Below are 20,497 nucleotides of genomic sequence, written 5' to 3'. Positions count from 1 at the left end.
TCCAGGATCATGCCCTGGGCTGAAGGCAGGCACCAAACCGCTGAGCCACACATTCGTCCCACCATGGAGCTTTTCAAGCAAGGCCTGGACTGCCTTTAAATTCATTTTCTAAAGGTTCACTGTAGAAATATAACTGATCTTAGGTGTGCCTGGCTGGCTCAGTCGGTAGAGCATGTGATTCTTGATGTCAGGATTGTGGGTTTGGACCCCCCATTAGAAATTACTTAAACAGGGATCCCTGGGTGGCGCAGCGGTTTGGCGCCTGCCTTTGGCCCAGGGCGCGATCCTGGAGACCCGGGATCGAATCCCACGTCGGGCTCCCGGTGCATGGAGCCTGCTTCTCCCTCTGCCTATGTCTCTGCCTCTCTCTCTCTCTCTCTCTCTCTGTGACTATCATAAATTAAAAAAAAAAAAAAAATTACTTAAACATAGAATCTTAAAAAAGAAAAATACAAATGATTTTGTCTTTTGTTTTGTTTTTTTTTCTTTAAAGATTTTATTTATTTATTTATGATAGTCACACACAGAGAGAGAGAGAGAGAGAGGCAGAGACACAGGCAGAGGGAGAAGCAGGCTCCATGCAGGGAGCCCAACGTGGGATTCGATCCCGGGTCTCCAGGATTGCGCCCTGGGCCAAAGGCAGGCCCAGGGATCCCCCTGATTTTGTCTTTTGACTTTGTACCCGGCAGCACTATTAAATTCACTTACTAGTTCTAGTAGTTTTTTCTAGATTCCTTATGATTTTCTATGTATACAACTATGTTAACTGTATGAAAGTTTTAATTTTCTTTCCCATCTCTCTTTTTTTAAATTTTATTTATTTATTCATGAGAGAGAGAGAGAGAGAGAGAGAGAGAGAGAGGGGGGCAGAGACACAGGCAGAGGGAGAAGCAGGCTCCATGCACGGAGTCCAGTGTGGGACTCGATCCCCGAACTCTGGGATCATGCCCTAAGCGGAAGGCAGATGCTAAACCCCTGAGCCACCCAGACATTCCTTTTCTTTTCCATTAATATATCTTTTTTCTTTCTCTTATTTCACAGGACTACCAATACATAATGGTGAGTGAAGTAGTGAGAGCAGATATTATCATCTTAGTCTTGGTCTTAAAAGTTTTTTTTTTGTTGTTTGTTTGTTTGTTTTAAGGATTTTTATTCATTTGAGAGAGAGAGAGAGAGCACAAGCAGGGGGAGAGGCAGAGGGAGAGAGAGAAACAAATATGGAGCTCCATCTTAGGACCTGGAAATCATGACTCGAGCCTAAGGCAGATGCTTAACCATCTAAGCCACCCCGATGCCCCTCTTAAGAGGATTTCATCACTAAGATGATGTAAGAAAGTTTCCAAGGGAGCTGAGAGTTTATCATAAACTGGTATTTTATTTTGTCAAGTGCTTTCCTGATGATTTTTTGTCCTTTAAATGTAGTGAATTACATAGATTGATTTTTGTGTATTAAACAAATCTTGCGGGATCCCTGGGTGGCGCAGTGGTTTGGCGCCTGCCTTTGGCCCAGGGCGCGATCCTGGAGACCCGGGATCAAATCCCACATCGGGCTCCCGGTGCATGGAGCCTGCTTCTCCCTCTGCCTATGTCTCTGCACCTCTCTCTCTCTCTCTCTCTCTGTGTGTGACTATCATTTATAAAAAATAAATAAATAAAAAATAATAAACCAATCTTGCTAGCCTGGGATAAAAACAGACATGATAATAGTGTAATATACTTTTGTATCTTGCTGGATTTAATTTGCCACTATTTTGTTAAAGATTTTTATACCTATCTATATTCATAGAAATATTAGTCAATAATTTTCTTACACTAATTTTGTCTGATTTTGGCATCAGGACTTACAGGAGCCTCATAAAATGAGTTAGGAAGTATTCCTATTGCTTGTATTTTATGAAATAATTCGAATAGGATTGATATTATTACTTATAATTTTGATAAAATTTATTAGTGGAAGCCATCTATGCCAGAATTTTCTTTGTGGGAAATTGTTTAATTATGAACTCCATTTCTTTACTATATATTCTGTTATTTAAATTTACTATTTCTTCTTGTGTTCATTTTGGTAACTTGTATCTTTCAAGGAATTTGTCAACTTGATCTAAAATATGAAATTTCTTGGGGCGCCAAAGCGGCTCAATTGGTTAAGTGTCTGTCTTGATGTTGGCATGATCTTAGGGTTGAGATCAAGCCCCACACCAAGCATGGAGCCCGCTTAGGATTCTCTCTTTCCCTCTCCCTCTGCCTTTCCCCTTCCTCGTTTCCTCTCTTTATTTTATTTTGCTTCCTCTCTTTAAAAAAATAAATAAATAAAAAATAAAAAAACTTCTTGGTATAAAGTTAATCAAGTATATACTTTGTTATCTTTCGATGTGTGTAGGATATGTAGTGATGTCCTTCTTTCACTTTCACATTAGTAATTTGTGTTTTCTCTTTTTTCTCCTCAGGTTTACAAGAGGTTATTGATATTATTAATATTTTCTAAGATCCAACTTCTAGCTCTGAGTTCTCAATTGTCTCATTTTCATTTTATTAATATCTGCTTTTATGCTCATTTCCTTTCTTATGTTTATCTGGGGTCTAATAAACTTCCTTTTCTAGATTAAGGTGAAAGCAGCAATCACTGATTTTATACCTTTATTTTCTAAACTAATCTTATACAGAGCAATAAAATTTCCTCTAAGAGCTATTTTTGTTAAACCCCACAAATTGTGGTGTGTTGTGTTTTTATTATCATTAAATACAATGTTTCCTAATTTCGCATGACTTCATTGAGCCATGGGTTATTAGTAATGCACTTAATGATGGAAAGAAATATATTTGTAATAAACCACTATGTTTTACGGTTTTGTTATATGTACCCAAACTTAACTGAAACGAAAAATGAATGATACAAAATTATCTATTATGTATTTCCATATTTAAATCATTTCTAATTTCATTAAAAACTAATTGGTCTGAATTTCTAGTTTGTGCTTTACACATGAAAGTTTTTAAGATTTTTTTTTTTAAGATTTTATTTATTTATTCATAGAGACACAGAGAGAGAATGAGAGGCAGAGACACAGGCTGAGGGAGAAGCAGGCTCCATGCAGAGAGCCTGACGTGGGATTCGATCCAGGGTCTCCGGATCACGCCCTGGGCTGCAGGCGGCGCTAAACCGCTGCGCCACTGGGGCTACCCTAAGATTTTATTTGTAAGTAATCTCTACGCCCAATGTGGGGCTTGAACTCACAATCCCAAAATAAAGAGCTGCATGTTCTACTGACTAAGCCAGCCAGGAGCCCTGAAAGTTTTTAATAAATAGAAATTATAAAATTAAACAGTAATGAAAGGTAAAAGCCAGAGACACGACAAGAAAACTACTACTAATAATAAAAAAATAATAAGAAAAGGAAAACTAATATTTCTTATGAACACTAGAGTCTGCAAGAAAATATTAGCAAATTGAATTCAGTAGTATATTAAAAGGATTAATATCTTAATCCTTTTCACCAACTGGGATTTATTCTTGGAATGCAAGGATTGTTCAACATAGGAAATGTCAATCCTATACACCAAACATCAGTAACAAAGGCAAAAAAAAAAAAAAAAAACCCACATCATCTCAATTGAGGACAAAAAACCCATAAAAAACAAAACAAAAAACCAACCCACTGACAAACTTTAACATCCTTTTATAGTAAAACAAACCCAAAACCACTCAACAAACGAGGACTAGAAGGAAACTCCCTCAATATAAGAGCCATATATGAAAATCCCACAGCTGACATACTCAATGGGGAAAATGAAAGCTTTCCTTCAAACAAGGCAAGAATGCCTGCTTTCCCTTCTATTTGATATAGTATTACAAGTTCTAGCCAGGGCAATTAGGTAATAAAAAGAAATAAAAGGCATCCAAATTGGTAAGGAAGAAGTAAAAATTATCTTTGAAGATTATATAATCTTATATTTAGAAAATCTTAAAGATTCCAGGAAAAACACTATTGGAACTAATAAGTACATCCAGCAAACTATGATATAAAACAACACAAAAATCAGTTGCATTTCTATACACTAACAATAATCTGAAAATTTTTTTTCTTAAATTCCATTTACAAATAGCATTTTAAAAAACTTAGGAATGAACTCAACCAAGAGGGTAAAAGACTGGCATACTGGAAAACTACAAAACATTGTTAAAAGAAATTAAAGACAAGTAAGTGTAAAGACACTCTATCTAGGTTCATGGCTTAAAAGATGTAATATTGTTAAGATATCAAAACAAAACAAAGAGAACTACAAATTCAATGCAATCCCTATCAAAATCCCAACAACATTTTTTGCAACAATAGAAATATCTATCCAAAAAGTCTTATGAAATCTTAGGGACCCTAAAAAGCCAAGGCAGTCTCAAAAAAGAACTTGGAGAACTCACATTTCTGGAGTTCAAAATTTAGGAAAACCTGCAGTAATGAAAACAGTGTGGGACTAGAATAAAAACAGAAACAATGACCAATGAAATACAAAGTCCAAAAATAAATCTTTGCATATATATGGTCAAAGGATTTTTTACAAGGGTGACAAGACCATTTGACAGTCTTTTCAACAAGTGGTGCTAGGAAAACTGGATCTCTACTTGCAAAAAAATGAAGTTAGATCCTTTCCTAACACCATTTACAAAAACTAACTAAAAATGAACCCAAAACGTATACTTAAGAGCTAAAGCTATAAAACTTAGGTCAATGCACAGAATAGGAGAAAATATTTGAAAATGATGTATCTGGTAAGGGATTAATACCTAGAATACAAAAAACTTCTAAACTCCAACAATAAAAAAACAAACCAGCTTCGAAGAAGGGCAAAGAAGTTGAATAGACGTTTTTTCAAAGAAGATATACAAATATTTGGTCAACTAACACATGAAACGATGCTCAAAATCATCAGTCATTACAGAAATACAAATAAAAAACCACATGAGGGCAGCCCCGGTGGCTCAGCAGTTTAGCGCCGCCTTCAGCCCAGGGTGTGATCCTGAAGACTCTGGATAGAGTCTCACGATGGGCTCCCTGCACGGGGCCTGCTTCTCCCTCTGCCTGTGTCTCTGCCTCTCTCTCTGTGTCTCTCATGAATAAATAAATAAAATATTTAAAAAATAATAAAATTAAAATAATAAAAAAATAACAACCACATGAGATACCACTTTATATCCATTAGGTTGACATTAAAAAACAAACAAACAGGGGTGCCTAGGGGGCTCAGGTCATAATCCCAGGGTCCAGGGATCAAGTCCCGTATCAGGCTCCCGACAAGGAGCCTGCTTTTCCCTCTGCCTAGGTCTCTGCCTGTGTGTCTCTCATGAATAAATAAATAAAATGTTAAAAAAAAAAAAATAACCATTGATATGGATGTGGGAAAGTGGAACCTGTGTACACTTTGATGGCAATGTAAAATGTGGAAAAGTCTTGAAGCACTTCAAAAAAACACCCAATTACCATTGACCCAGCAATTCCACTTTGGAGTATATACACAAAAGAATTGAAAACAAAAACTCACTCATATTCACACCTACATTATTCACAACAGTCAAAAGATATAAACAACTGAAAAGTCCATGAACAGATGTATAAATAAAATATGATTAACATACACTAAAATATTTTTCTGCAATAAAAAGGAATGAAATTCTGATACAAACTGTAATACAGATGAACCTTGAAGATATAATGCTAAGTGAAATAAACCAGTCAGAAGCACAAATACCATATGATTCCATATATATGCACAGTCAAGGTTAGAGACAAGATAGTGTAATAGTTATCAAGGGCTAAGGAAAGGAAGAGACAGGAGAGTTATTATTTAATAGTCATAGAGTTTCAGTATGGGATGATAAAAATGTTCTGGAAATGGATGGTGTTGATGGATGCACAATAAAGTGAATGTACTTAATGCCACTAAACTATACACTTTAAAATGGTTAAAATGGTAAAACAGTGTTATGTATTTCGTAACAAAAAAAAAAAAAAACCTTAAACAAACCGCATAAAGCAAAACAAAACACAATCTCACTTTTCGAAAATGGAAAAGAAAAACAAAGTAAGAAGAGCTTTTACGTTAAAAGGTAATGGAACTGAAAGAAAGCAGGCATCAGAAATCGGGATTAATTGGTAAACAGTAATGTACTGGTAATGTCTAAATAACCTCTTTAGTGCTGTGTGAATAGATACACATAAAAAAGGCCTCTAAAAGAAATTATGGTGATAAAAAAATACAGTAATATAAACACAAAATATTTAATGAACAATGACCTATGGGCAACTCAACTCAAACAGAATGGTATTCCTTGCTAATTAAGATCTTTGTAACACAATCTTAGGAATCTGTTTTATTTCTAATCTACAATGTTTAGAAAACTTACAGTGCAGATTTTCCAGTGCGGGGATCAATATAGGTGGTTGTTCTTCTATTGTGGTCCACAAAATATGGAATTCCATCAACTGTGAATCTCATTTCCCAGCCTTCAGGTAAGGGCTTTTCATTTAACTGACTACAAAACATAGGAAAAAATACAATTAAAAAATTTAAAAATGTTGAAGAGCGGTTTCCCAAGTACACAAAACAAAAATTACCCATAAATGCAGCATCATTTAGATCATTTAGTTCAGTGTTTCCAGTTGTTTACTAGACCCATCTATAAATATCCTACAAGCATATTAAACATGTCAGTAGGTTCATGGAATCACCACTCAGTTTCCACCTATCTACTTGGCCTATAATACCCATCTAATAACCCACCTAACATCTTTTGGTAACCAAGTTCTGCCCGTTCTGCCTTAGAAACCTTCATACTCATCAGTTTTCAGTCCCCAAGAACATCCTTCCCTGGCATCATTCATCTCTCTTCTAAACTTTCACAGTGGCCACTGAACTGGTTTTCCTGCTTCTTGTCTGACTCTGGTCCTATACTTGTTTCATGTTGCTGACAGAGTACTAAACCAGAGATCTGATCAAATCAGTCCTCTACTTAAAGTAATAACCACTGTTCACATTACCAATGGTAAGCCTTGAACTCTCAACACCTGGCACACACTCTGCCCTCAGCGTTCCCTTTCAGGTTTAACCCTGCACTCCGACTCCCTTCCATGAAACCCTGTGATTTCATAGTGTAGCACTACTCACCATTTCCCTAAACAAGACATAATCTGTCACACCTCCAAGTGAAGTCTTTCTTCTTGTCCAGAATACCTTAATTATTCCTCTGTTAAGACGACTCAACTGTTCTTTCTCAAATATTTCTAACCACTTCCTTAATACCTATCTTTAGTCTTTGGTTAATCTCTCTCAACTTCAGTTTGCTAAAAATGTTTATATATATATACAAGAATGTTTATATAATAAGACTGTGAGAAGAATAAATGAGACAATATAAGTAAAAACCTTTTACACATAGTAAGCCTTCAAGTTATAACTAATAGTATTCCTCCTACTATATATTGACCATTTTCTTTCAGTCTCTCAAAGTACTTCCTTCATACTGCTAGCACAGCATCTGTTAAATTTTTCAGCCTGTGGTCTGGCAACAACTTCCCACCCTGCAATACTACTGAATTTTAAAACAGGAACTAAATTATAAAGCAGTAGTGCATTTTTATTTGTTATATATTAAAATAATTGGGCCATAAGAATAAATATTCAAAAATGCTTACTTGTGAACCTAAGAAATGTTTACATTTTAAAATATTCCACTAGAGGGCAGCCCGGGTGGCTCAGCGGTTTAGCACAGCCTTCAGCCCAGGACCTGATCCTGGAGACCTGGGATTGAGTCCCATGTCGGGCTTCCTGCATGGAGCCTGCTTCTCCCGCTGCCTTTATCTCTGCCTCTCTCTCTCTCTCTCTCTCTCTCAATCTCTGAGTCTCTCATGAATAAATAAATAAAATCTTACAAAAAAAAAATTCCACTAGAATGGGCAGGGAATTATTGAATACCTCTCTTGTAGTTCGTATTTTGTATTTGTGTATTCTGTCAGTCTTTTTAACTAGTTAGGTATAGTAAGTGTTCTAAGTTTTTACCTACTGCTAGTTTGTTTTCCTCTATTCTACAGCTTCAAATTTTCTCACCTGTGCATTTAGTGAGTGAGAGAGAGAGAGAGAGAGAGAGAGATGGAAATGTCCAAGTTCACATCAGAAAGGAAGAAAGGGAAGGGTTGGGGCATTTAAACTAGTTTCTAAAAACAAACAGACTGGTTTTAGAGAGCCACTATTGCTGACAGTATTGTCATTTTCCTCAAGTGTACTTCAGAAAAATAAAAGGCAGAGAGAACCACTGTCTACAACAGTATTTTGTAAACTATGTTGAAAGGTTAAGAACATTTAGCTCTATTCACAAAGCTGAAGAGATATGTCAGATAAAACACACTAACAAAAATTTTTTAGAGGTGACATTTATATTTCCAAGATACACTCAGTAACAAATTGTTGTCTTGGAAACAAAACAAACTGGATAATACTAGGTCATTTGTATTATTTATTAAGATGATTCTCACTTTAACTCTGAAACTTTAAAAGTCCAAGGTGGAACAAAAAAATGGTAGCAAAGGTGACATGGTCTATTCTGTCCTTCAAGATAGAATTTTACAGAACAATTTTAAAATGTTACCTTTGAAATTTTTCATTCTTCTTTTGGAAATTATATATATGTGTGTATATATATATAAAGATTTTATTTATTTATTCATGAGAGACACACAGAGAAAGGCAGAGACATAGGCAGAAGGAGAAGCAGGTTCCCCGAAGGGAGCCTGACTCAGAACTCAACACCAGGACCCTAAGATCACGCTCTGAGCCAAAGGCAGATAGATGCTCAACCGCTGAGCCACTCGGCATCCCAGAAATTTAATATGTTTAAGTTAAATACCGTAACAACATTAAAAAAGTGATGTTAGTATGCAGAAAGAGAATTTAAATGTAAAGCATATCATTAGAACAAAGGTTCTTACAACTTTCAACCAAGGTATGTGTGAAGAATTAATTGTATCAAAATAGAGGTCTGGCCTCTGCCCTCCACTAACAGAAGGTAATCTCTAGACCTCTGGAATGTCCTGCATGTCAGGAGTATCTTTGTTGCTTGGGAACTTTGAACACCAGTCAAGGATGTGATTTATGATGGAGGCTTTGGGACACCCCACAGCAGTTCCAATACCTGGAGTAACCAGAAACTTGGAAGATACTAACTCAACCTCTGGGAAAGGGCTAGCGACTAAAGGATAGATATGTAAGGCAGTACATGATGAAGCCCCAATAAAAACTCTGAATAGCAGAAATTCAAACAAGATTTCCTCGTTTGCACTACTCCACGCATACTATTCCATATAAATTCTGGGTATTTGGAACCTCACATTCTGTCCAGTGTCTCTTCCTTCTGTTGCTTGTAATTCGTATCCTTTCCCTATAATAAATACAGCTGTGAATATAATAAAGCTTCAGTGAGTTCTAGTCTCTCAAGTGAGTTACCAAACCTGAAAGTGGTTGTGGGAACTCCTGAATTCATAGTCAGTTGACCTCAAGGGAGAGCAGTTTTGGGGATCTCCCAAAACTTGTAGTTGTAGTCTGGAGTGAGGGCATTTTGTGGAAAATGCTCTCTGACTTTAGAGCTTGCCAAAATTCCCTGCAGAATGGAACCCTCTGGTGGTCTGATAAACGCACAGTATTAGATTTTATCAAAGGCTAAATTGTGTCCACCGGCAAGTTCCTATGTTGAAGTACTAATTAATCCTCAATACCTCAGAATGTGACCTTATTCGGAAATAGGGTCATTGCAGACATATTAGTTAATATGAGATCATAGTGGAGTACAGTGAGCCATTAATCCAGTATGGCTGGTGTCCTTATAAAAAGGGGAAATTTGGACAGTGAGACATGCAGACGTGAAGAATGCTATGTGAAGACTGCAGTTACGCTGTCACGAACCAAACTACCAGAAGCTAGGAGAGGGGCCTGGAACAAATCTTTCTAGTCCCTTCTAAGGGAGCAAAGCCCTGCCTACATCTTAATTCTGGACTTCTAGCCTCCTTAACTATGAGACAAATTTCTACTGTTTAAATCACTCAATTTGTGGTACTTTGTTAAGGTAGCTCTAGCAAACTAATACAAATACAATTTACATAATGTTACAAAGAAAAGCAAGTAGGGGTGCCTGGGTGGCTCAGTCAGTTAAGCAACTGCCTTTCAGCTCAGATCATGATCTTGGAGTCCCAGGATTGGGCCCTGCATCAGGCTCCCTGCTTAGCAGGGAGCCCACTTTTCTCTCCCTCTGTTGCTCCCGCTGCTTGTGCTCTCACACATGCTCTCTCTCAAATAAATAAATAATTTAAGAAAAGAAAAGCAAGTATATACACACTTACCAAACAGTAAAAAGACAAACTTTTCTTGAGATACAAACTTCTAGTTATGAAATAAACAAGACAACAGGGATATAAAGTACAGCAAAGGGACTATAGTCAGTAATAATGTAATAATTCTGTATGGTGACAGAGAGTAATTAGTTTTAATTGTGGTAATAATTTCATAATGTATATAAATGTCAAATCACTATGTTATACACCTGAAACTAATATATTATTGTATGTTAACTATACTTCAATAAAAAGGGACAAACTTAGAATAATAGTGTCTCTTTATTAATGTATTAACTAGCAGGTTCTTGCAATATGCGTAAATAGTATTTTGAGATAACTACAAGTGCAAAGTTATATTAAAAACCTGTAATTTCTACTGGTGGGAAAGTCCTAGGCATTGCTAATTCTACTACGGTTGTAGCTCACAATCACAACAGAAGGAAGGAAACACTCAATTTCAGGTAAAGGTTAGTAAATCTGAATCTGTATTTATTCCCCCTAAGTCACATATTCCCTGAATTCTCTCCAGTGATCCTAGGTTACAAAATCCTGCTTTAGAATTACTAATCTGGACTTTCATATAAATAGGAATTTCTTTTTTTTTTTTAAAGTATTTTTCTTTTCTTTTTTTTTTTTAAAGAGAGAGGGGGCGGGGCAGAGGCACAGGCAGAGGGAGAAGCAGGCTCCATACAGGGAGCCTGACGGGGACTCGATCCCGGGCCTCCAGGATCATGCCCTGGGCTGAAGGCGGCGCTAAACCGCAGAGCTACCGGGGCTGCCCGAAATAGGAATTTCTTAATACATAGCATATTTGTATAAACCAATGAGTTTTCTTCCCTACACTCAAGAAATTCACATCCATTATAAAACAGTAATAGTGTAATTTTTTTCTTTCTAAAGTATATGGGTAACCAATGTTTAAGGACTTCCGGGAAAGAACGTGTAACTTGATTTTTTCCGTAACTGACCCAGAAACAGAGTACAGTCTTTAAGAGATTATCTATATACTAGTAACCCAAAGTTTCTTACCCTTGACTTCTGGGGTCTTCCCATTGTGTAATACGAGTGTTGTGGTTGACAAAATATACTCTACCATTGCTGTCTGTTCTCTTCTCTTAAAAAAAAAAAAAAGGAAAAAAAGAGGCAAAGCATTAGAGTTGGCATGGTCTTCTTCCACAAACTGAAATAAACGGTGATGAATCTGCCATTTCTCACTGCATTGATTTTATAGCTTTTAAATCACAACTTTAAATAGTTTGATTTATTCTTTCACCTTTAAATTCAGATACCTACTAGAGTTATAAAAATATCATTACATTCTACAAGCTAAACAGACTTAATTCACAATGTCCTGCCTACAGGTCTTTTTCTGTTCAATCTAACCAAAGGCAGCAAGAATAATTAACATTTTAACTTTTCATACATGACCTCATTTTATCCTTGACAGTCCCAGGAGTAGATGGTTTCAGTTCATCTTGAAGATGGGGAAACTTGGACAGGTTAAGTTATCTGCCCCAAATCTCAGAATTGAGTAGGAGTGACAGGATGAAAAGTTAGTTCCCTATTCAGGGATTTCTTGCTTAGCCTATCACCTCATTTCTTAAAATATAATGGGGGAGAGGGATACAACTTGTTTCTTTGTTATATGTTAGATATTATACAACTAGGGAAGACACTGTTTCAAAACATATCCTCTTCCTTAATATACTCTGTTCCTAAATCCTAAATATCTAGAGTAACTTTCTACAGGAAGGCTGGACAGAAGGCTCAGCTCTTTAATTTACTGCCTTTGAGGGATCCCTGGGTGGCGCAGCGGTTTAGTGCCTGTCTTTGGCCCAGGGCGCGATCCTGGAGACCCAGGATCGAATCCCACATCGGGCTCCCGGTGCATGGAGCCTGCTTCTCCCTCTGCCTGTGTCTCTGCCTCTTTCTCTCTCTCTCTCTCTCTCTGTGTGTGACTATCATAAATTAAAAAAATTAAAAAAAAAATAAAAAAAAATTTTACTGCCTTTGAAATTACTGCTTCTAAAAAAAAAGAAAGAAAAGAAAGAAAAGAAAAAAGAAAAGAAAAGAAGAGAAAGAGAAAAGAAAGAAAAGAAAAGAAAAAAGAAAAGAAAAAAGGAAAGGGAAAGGAAAGGGAAAGGAAAGGGAAAGGGGAAGGGAAAGGGAAAGGAAAAGGAAAGGGAAAGGAAAGGGAAAGGGAAAGGGAAAGGAAGGGAAGGAAAGGAAAGGAAAGGAAAGGAAAGGAAAAACTGCTTCTTTCCCCATCTGCCTCTTGCTTGAGGATTCTCCTTGGTTTCTTAGTCCCATTCTACAAAATTTCCCCTGTATTCCTGAGCTTTCTCAAAAACGGTTGAGAAGATAATGTGGATTATCATTTTCTCTTTTAATAACCAGAGAGCCCTTTACATTTTAATATTAAGTTCTATTGTTTTTGAACTCTTCAATTCTTTATTTCATTACCAATCAATTCTTCATCAAAAGATAATTCCTGCACCTGAATATTTTTAGATGTCTCAAAATGAGTTAAGTAATGAAGAATAGAGAGTGGATTCCAACATTTTAAAAAGCATAGTTTCTAAAAATTAGCAATTTCAAACAAAATTTTAGGTTAATTAATTAAGGTTAATTCCAGGCTGATAAAGCCATTTTTATCTCTTATGGTTTGAAAAGTTTTTAAAATAACATTTCTTTAGATCCTCTGGATATTTCTCTAAGCAAGCTATTGCAGCCAAGTTTTCAGTCAAATTATATAGCTATGTCAAGTTAGCATTTATTTGGTAACTTGTAACTATATCTCCAGCACTAATTCCATGATTTCAAGTAGATCACTATGGGAGGTTAAAGGGATATTACTGGTGAGTATCATGAACTCCATCCTGACATCTCAACTACTTTTTTTCTGTACCACTTGGGCTTAAAATGGAAATAGAACCCCAAGTGTGTATAAGATACATTTAATAGATAAATGGGATTCTGCATCTTGTGATGTATTATAAATATTAACACTGGCTTCACTGGGCGTGACATCTTGAGTAGGAAATATAATCAACTTTTAAGTTTGTCTCTGAGGCCAAAAGAAGCATCCACAGTGCTACATCTGGTTACACAATAATGTTAGTTAATATTCTTGACACGTTAAATTCAAAATTTTTAAATATATTTGCAGAAAATCTATAATTTTTTGTATCCAAATAATTTTTAAAGTAATTTTTAGAATCTAAAAATAATACCCTAAGTGATTATCTGCCACATTATAAGTTCAGAATTCAGGGCCAGAGATTTTCTCTTTCTGAAACAGGATAAATTTAATAGAAAACTTCTTTTCTATATATGTTCTAAGTATACAGCTGACATCAGGATTTCTTGGAAGAGGCTGTGAAAAATAAAATTTCACAAGGTGGATGCACTTGCAAACTGAAAGCTCATCTGCTTTTAATGAGAGGAAATACTGTGGCTATAGAGCTGATTTTACTTTGTTGAAAAAAGTCACATGATAAACAATACTGAAATTACTGAATAGCAAACCTGAATGCAGATCAAAGCACTTCCTGACTTGATGAATAAAACAGTAAAAAACAGAAGCTTCTTGCTGTTCTATGCATTCTTTCATAGCAGCTCTCAAAAGGAGAAAATATCTTTATACTTGATGGAGAAAACCAGCTATACTAAGAAAGCCCTATTAGACTACACTGTTGAACCAAAAACATCCTTTGTTCTATAGCCTCTTTAGTTTGCATGTATTAAAAATTATTCACTGTAAGCTTGTGAGGTGGTAATGTCTAGTCCAAGCATATAAAGTCTGAAAGAGTAAGGAAGCTAGATTTAAAATACATATGGTGGGGTGCCTGGGTGGCTTAGTAGGTTAAGTGTCTGCCTTCGGCTCAGGTCATGATGATCCCAGAGTCCCGGGATTAAGCCTTGTATCAGGCTCCCCACTCAGTGGGGAGTCTGCTTCTGTCCCTGTTCATGCTTTCTCTCTCTCTCAAATAAATAAATGTTTAAAAAAATCTTTAAAATATATATATCATGGAGGTGCCTGGGTTGGCTCAGTCAGTTAAGTGTCTGCCTCTTGATTTCAGCTCACGTCTGGATCTCAGGGTTGTTTTGAGTTCAAGCTCCACCCTGGGTTCCATACTAGGCATGGAGCCTATTTAAAAATAAATTTAAAAAATAAAATGTACATTATGTCACAAAAATATGCTGTTGATTTCAGAATGTAAACACAGGCTGTAAATTGGGGTTTCATTTCCTAGGTCAATCATGAAGATATGTCAGGGTTTCATCTATTACAGTGCCAGTGTTGTCACTGGTTCCACAAATAAGGCATGTGCCTCACAGGCAGAGTCTTAAGCAGTGCTTAGTCTAAGTAACAGAGTGATCATGAACTCATTTAGGAAGGGGGATATATCTCAACTTCAGAAATGTGAAACCTCAGGGCACCTGGGTGGCTAAATTGGTTAAATGTCTGCCTTTGGCTCAGGTCGTGATCCCAGGGTCCTGGGATTAATAAATCCTGCATCAGGCTCCATGCTCAGCAGGGGAGTCTGCTTCTCCCTCTGCCCCTGCCTGTGTTCTCTCTCAAATAAATAAATAATCTAAAAAATAGAGGGGTGTGTGTGAAACCTAAAACTAAGCATTAGAATGTAAAATAAGCAAGGCAAAATTCTGATAACCTGGGTGAGCTGGGATTGGGTCTTTAGAGGGAATATTTTAGGGAAGTGTTGTTGGCTAACATTGTGAAAAAGAGAAAAATCCTAATAATGAGGATAATAATAAATGCAGAAAGCACCAGAGCTTGCAGGAAAAACTTTTTGAATAAAGGTAACATAGCCTACAATTCATGCTTCTCTGGGCAAGAGGCAATTTTTTCTTATAGCTGCTCTGGAGAAGGTCTATGTTACTGACAAAAGCTAACTGGGTAATGATTCTTCTACAGTAAAATTAAGAGAATAATATGTGACCTTCAGATACATCCTTTCAGTGCGTCAATTTCCCCTCTGAAACACAAACATATAACAATTCTAGAAATAAAGCTGGGAAAACCATCCATGTGTAGGAATGCAATCTGACAGGTCTGGTGCAATATGCTTCATAAAGGCAAAATGCCCTTTCCTAAAGTACTTCATACCAACCATGCATTCTCCTCTCTGAACCTCCAACACAAAAGACTCCTTATCACACTGCCAGGCTTTGGTGAAGACAGAAATTCACAATTCACTTTCAAATGCCCTCCCTTCGTTACATGCTAATAATAGTAACTGTTACAAGTATGACCTATAACCTTTTTTACCTCTTTGTCCCACAGGAGTGTTAAGGATAAATAACCTGAAAGGCAATGAGGCTTCTCAAAGGCAACTTTTATATCTAGTATCATTTATATGATTTATGTGATCTTGACATCAATTTTTTCTCCATTCCTCAATAAAGTAACACTAGAGCAATCCATCTTAGGGATCAATGCCTCCCAACAATACTATCTAGAAATATCACTTCTGAATTTACCCCCTAGTTGTGAAATATCTGCACTTTTGAAGATAAAAATTCAACTAGTTCCATAACTAGTTCCAAAGCCAGTTATGGAACTAACTGGCTTTACTTTAGTATTTTTTCCTTTTTTTTTTTTTTTAAGTTTTTATTTATTTATTTATTTGAGAGAGACAGAGACAGAATTGGGGGGGGGTGGTGGCAGAGGAGAAGCAGGCTCCTGCTGATCCCAGGACCCTGAGATCATGACCTCAGCCAAAGGCAGATGGTCAACTGACTAAGCCACCCAGGCACCCCTATTTTCTACTTTCTATATATACTCTTTGGCTTCCGTGCAAAACAACCTTTATATTGCCATGTTTATTCTGAAAACTTGCTATTATGCTAGGACTTATACAATGTTATTAAAAAAACAAAGAGGTAGTGTAGGCCTATCTTAAAATTAACAAAATTTTAATAATAAAGTACCAAATGTACCCAACAATTGCCCAATTGCAACAAGTGTAGAGCACAAAGTTCTCACTTTTTTTTAAAAAAATTTTTTTTTAATTTTTATTTATTTGTGATAGTCACAGAGAGAGAGAGAGAGGCAGAGACACAGGCAGAGGGAGAAGCAGGCTCTATGCACCGGGAGCCCGACGTGGGATTCGATCCCGGGTCTCCAGGATCCCACCCTGGGCCAAAGGCAGGCGCCAAACCGCTGCGCCACCCAGGGATCCCAAGTTCTCACTCTTTAGCATGTTCCCCTTCTACTGTTCTTAGATTACATCAACTCAACCAAACTGCAGACAGTGCTTTAGAAGCACAAATGTGGTGAAATATTTAAGCTTTTTATTTTGAAATAATTATTAAATGATGTTGCAAAAATCATTCAAAGAATCTCATGTACCCGTCACCGGTTTCCCCTAATAGTGACAACCTTACATAGCCATAGTACAATATTGAAATCAGGAATGTGACACTGGTATATTATAGTTAACTACAGACTTTATTCAATTTTCGCCAATTTTTTTTTTTTAATTTTATTTATTTATGATAGTCACACAGAGAGAGAGAGAGAGAGAGAGAGAGGCAGAGACACAGGCAGAGGGAGATGCAGGCTCCATGCACCAGGAGCCCGACATGGGATTCGATCCTGGGTCTCCAGGATCATGCCCTGGGCCAAGGCAGGCGCCAAACCGCTGCGCCACCCAGGGATCCCCAATTTTCGCCAATTTTTAAGCTAAATTCAATAATATGAATGTATAATCTATGAACTTTTATCCCTTATGTATCTTTTATCCCTTTGTATTTGTGTAATCACCACGATGGTGAAAATACAGAACTATTTCACTGCTACATAATTACTTACATTACCTCCTATATTTGCACCCACCTACCACTGGCTGTTTCCTGGCAACTACTGATCTGTTTTCCATTTCAGTAATTTTGTCATTTTTTAAAAAAGACTTTTATTTATTTATTCATGAGAGACAGAGAGAGAGAGAGAGAGAGAGAGAGAGGCAGAGACACAGGCAGAGGGAGAAGCAGGCTCCATGCAGGGAGCCCGACGTGGGACTCGATCCCAGGTCTCCAGGATCAGGCCCTGGGCTGAAGGCAGGCGCTAAACCGCTGAGCCACCTGGGCTGCCCAATTTTGTCATTTTGAATATATTATAGAAACTGAATCACACAGGATATACATCTTTTAAGACTGACTTTTTTTCAGTAAGCATAATGTCCTTGAGGTCTTTTCAGATTATTGTGTGTATTAATAATCCTTTTTTTTTTTTTTTTTTTTTACTGCTAAGTGACCAAAGTATTTTTAAACTTTAAATTTTTTTTTTTTTTAATTTTTATTTATTTATGATAGTCACAGAGAGAGAGAGAGAGAGGCAGAGACACAGGCAGAGGAAGAAGCAGGCTCCATGCACCGGGAGCCCGATGTGGGATTCGATCCTGGGTCTCCAGGATCGCGCCCTGGGCCAAAGGCAGGCGCCAAACTGCTGCGCCACCCAGGGATCCCGTATTTTTAAACTTTAAAACAGTAAAATAGGGCAGCCCGGGTGGCTTAGCGATTTAGCACCGCCTTCAGCCTAGAGCGTGATCCTGGAGACCTGGGATCGAGTCCCATGTCCGGCTCCCTACATGGAGCCTGCTTCTCCCTCTGCCTGTGTCTCTGCCTCTCTCTCTCCCTCTCTGTGTCTCTCATGAATAAATAAATAAAATCTTAAAAAAAATAAAATAGGGATCCCTGGGTGGCGCAGCGGTTTAGCGCCTGCCTTTGGCTCAGGGCGCGATCCTGGAGACCCAGGATCGAATCCCACGTCAGGCTCCCGGTGCATGGAGCCTGCTTATCCCTCTGCCTATGCCTCTCTCTCTCTCTCTCTCTGTGTGTAACTATCATAAATAAATAAAAATTTAAAAAAAATACAAAATAAAAAATAAAATAAAAGAGTAAAATAATTTTGAATTTCAATAAAGTTAACTATAATAAGACAGTCAACTTAGAGCTTCTGGGAAATTTAATACTTGTTTGGCACTCTGAATTAAACTAACACACCTCAAAAACTTCCCAGATATTCCCTCAAGCAAGAGCAGGCTATCATCCATAATATTTGATTTTTAAAATGACCAGAAGTATCTGATTTTAAAATGAACAAAATCATGTGACTTACCCCATCCAGGTGGCAGGGGACCAAGGGGATCAAATTCTTTATTTTGTGATGTAGTAAACAAATCTTGATTCTAAAAAGAATAACAACAAAGTGAAATCATGAACAACATAACCAAAGTTATGAGTTCTGGTAGGTCTTCCCTGGTCATGTGCAATGTAACATATTCTTACAAGTTCACATCTTACAGAAGTGTCACACAGTCAATGGATAAATGCCAGTACACTCTGGAGAAAAACAATCTTTGTAAACACTAATGCTTGAAATTATTTGAAATTCAAATATTACATATATATAATTCTCACCCTCAAATGATCATTTTCTTCTTCAGCTATAAATCAGTAAATTAAGAGAAATACATAAATTCCCAAAGAGTCATTTAAAAACAACAGTATTTAAGAGTCACTAGATGGCTGAGAACTACCTTGTATTTCTTTTCCCTTTTTTTTTTTTTTTAATTTTATTTATTTACTCACGAGAGACACACACAGAGGCAGAGACATAGGCAGAGGGAGAAGCAGGTACCCTGCAGGGAGCCAGATGTGGGACTCGATCCAGGACTCTGGAATCAAGTCCTAAGCTGAAGGCAGATGCTCAACCACTGAACCACCCAGGAGTCCCCAACCTTGTGTTTCTAACTCAAAAAGAAACAATCACATACAAAACTGGTATATACAAATACTGTGGGTATAGAATTGGGCGAGCAGGAAGAACAGGCCATCAGATGAGTGAAAGGAAAGAATTCCAGTTGGAAAGAGTTGATAAGTCTGGATTTGTAAAGAAGATTTCTTAAATTTGCTTCTAATAACCACATTGATGGAGAGAGAAATTTGGCTAGATAAAATGAAATCATTTGGAAAAAAATGAGTCAACCATTAAAAAAAGAGAAGCAAAAGTCATAGTGACTATGTAGGGTTAATAGGTATGTTTTGGTTTAAATGTAAAATAAAGTGGAGATAATACATGGTCTCTCAAGATTTGGTTAAACCTTTTCTCCTTTAGTAAGATAAAATGAGTAAATAATAGATTCTAACTGTTTTTTAACAAAAACTTATAAACAGAAAAAATATACAAATAAAATGGGAAAGTGAACCTTATATACTCAGCACCAAAATTTAACAATTACCAAAACTTTGCCAAATTTCTTTTTTTTCTACCTCTTCTTTGCTGAATCGAGAATCATTTCACCCCTATATATTTTAGCATGTCTTTCTAAAATGTGGGGAAATCTTCTTATAGAACTACAAGATTATTAATCACATCTAGCAAAGAATCTGTTAATTTTATCATCTAATACCTGATCACTAATTAAATGCCTCTGATTATTTGTTCAAGTCAAAATTCAAACAGTCCTCACATTACATTTGGTTGAGTCTCTTAAGTCTCAATCTATAGCACTTCCCCCTTTTATCTCTGGGGTTTTTCTTCCATGTCATTCACTTACTACCGAAACTGGGTAACTGATTCAAAGTTTTAAAGCATATGACAGATATTCTCTCTCTCTCTTTTTCTTTTTTAAAATTTTTATTTATTTGACTGAGACTGAGAGTGAGAAATCACAGAAGGAAAAGGAGAAGCAGACTTACTACTGAGCAGGGAGTCTGATGTGGAGTTGAATCCCAGGATTAGGGGATCATGACCTGAACTGAAGGCAGATGCTTAACTGACTGAGCCATCCAGGTAACCCTATGACAGATATTCTATTTCTGACTAAACAGCTTCTGGAAGACAGACAGACCTTTCAACAATTGGCCTTGCTCCTCCTGACAGACACAATTATGAAAAGCAGTGAGAGCAGAGAAGCCAGGAGAGGAAATAATATAAAAGGTTTGAATACTGATGATGAAACAGATCTGAAAAGATTGGCATATGACAAACTATTGTGATAATTTTCTAAGACCCAAGAATATCCCACTGGCTCTCCCCTAGTTAAATAAGTTGGGGATATGCACATTGAAACTATAGAACATTACACAGTGTTCCA

At 36.9% G+C, this 20,497-nt stretch overlaps 1 protein-coding gene and 1 long non-coding RNA gene across 7 annotated transcripts in view; one reads left to right on the top strand and one right to left on the bottom strand.

The window, feature by feature from the left end:
* The window catches only part of LOC144298226 (uncharacterized), a 35,810-nt gene extending 32,936 nt beyond the window's left edge, over positions 1-2,874 (top strand). The window contains exons 3-4 of the long non-coding RNA XR_013365168.1: positions 1,042-1,059; positions 2,448-2,874. This is a non-coding gene — a long non-coding RNA (uncharacterized LOC144298226). The remainder of the gene's footprint in view (positions 1-1,041; positions 1,060-2,447) is intronic.
* Positions 1-20,497, bottom strand: part of ITCH (itchy E3 ubiquitin protein ligase) — a 152,787-nt gene that overhangs the window by 29,609 nt on the left and 102,681 nt on the right. For all 6 annotated transcript variants that reach the window (XM_077872794.1, XM_077872797.1, XM_077872795.1 and 3 more), the window contains 3 exons: positions 18,517-18,586; positions 11,403-11,487; positions 6,398-6,526 (listed from right to left, as the gene is read on the bottom strand). In XM_077872794.1, coding sequence (XP_077728920.1) covers positions 6,398-6,526; positions 11,403-11,487; positions 18,517-18,586 — 284 coding nt within the window. The remainder of the gene's footprint in view (positions 1-6,397; positions 6,527-11,402; positions 11,488-18,516; positions 18,587-20,497) is intronic.

Source organism: Canis aureus, chromosome 26, assembly GCF_053574225.1.
Source record: "Canis aureus isolate CA01 chromosome 26, VMU_Caureus_v.1.0, whole genome shotgun sequence".
Classification (NCBI taxonomy): domain Eukaryota; kingdom Metazoa; phylum Chordata; class Mammalia; order Carnivora; family Canidae; genus Canis; species Canis aureus.
This window is presented reverse-complemented; position numbering and strand designations above follow the sequence as displayed.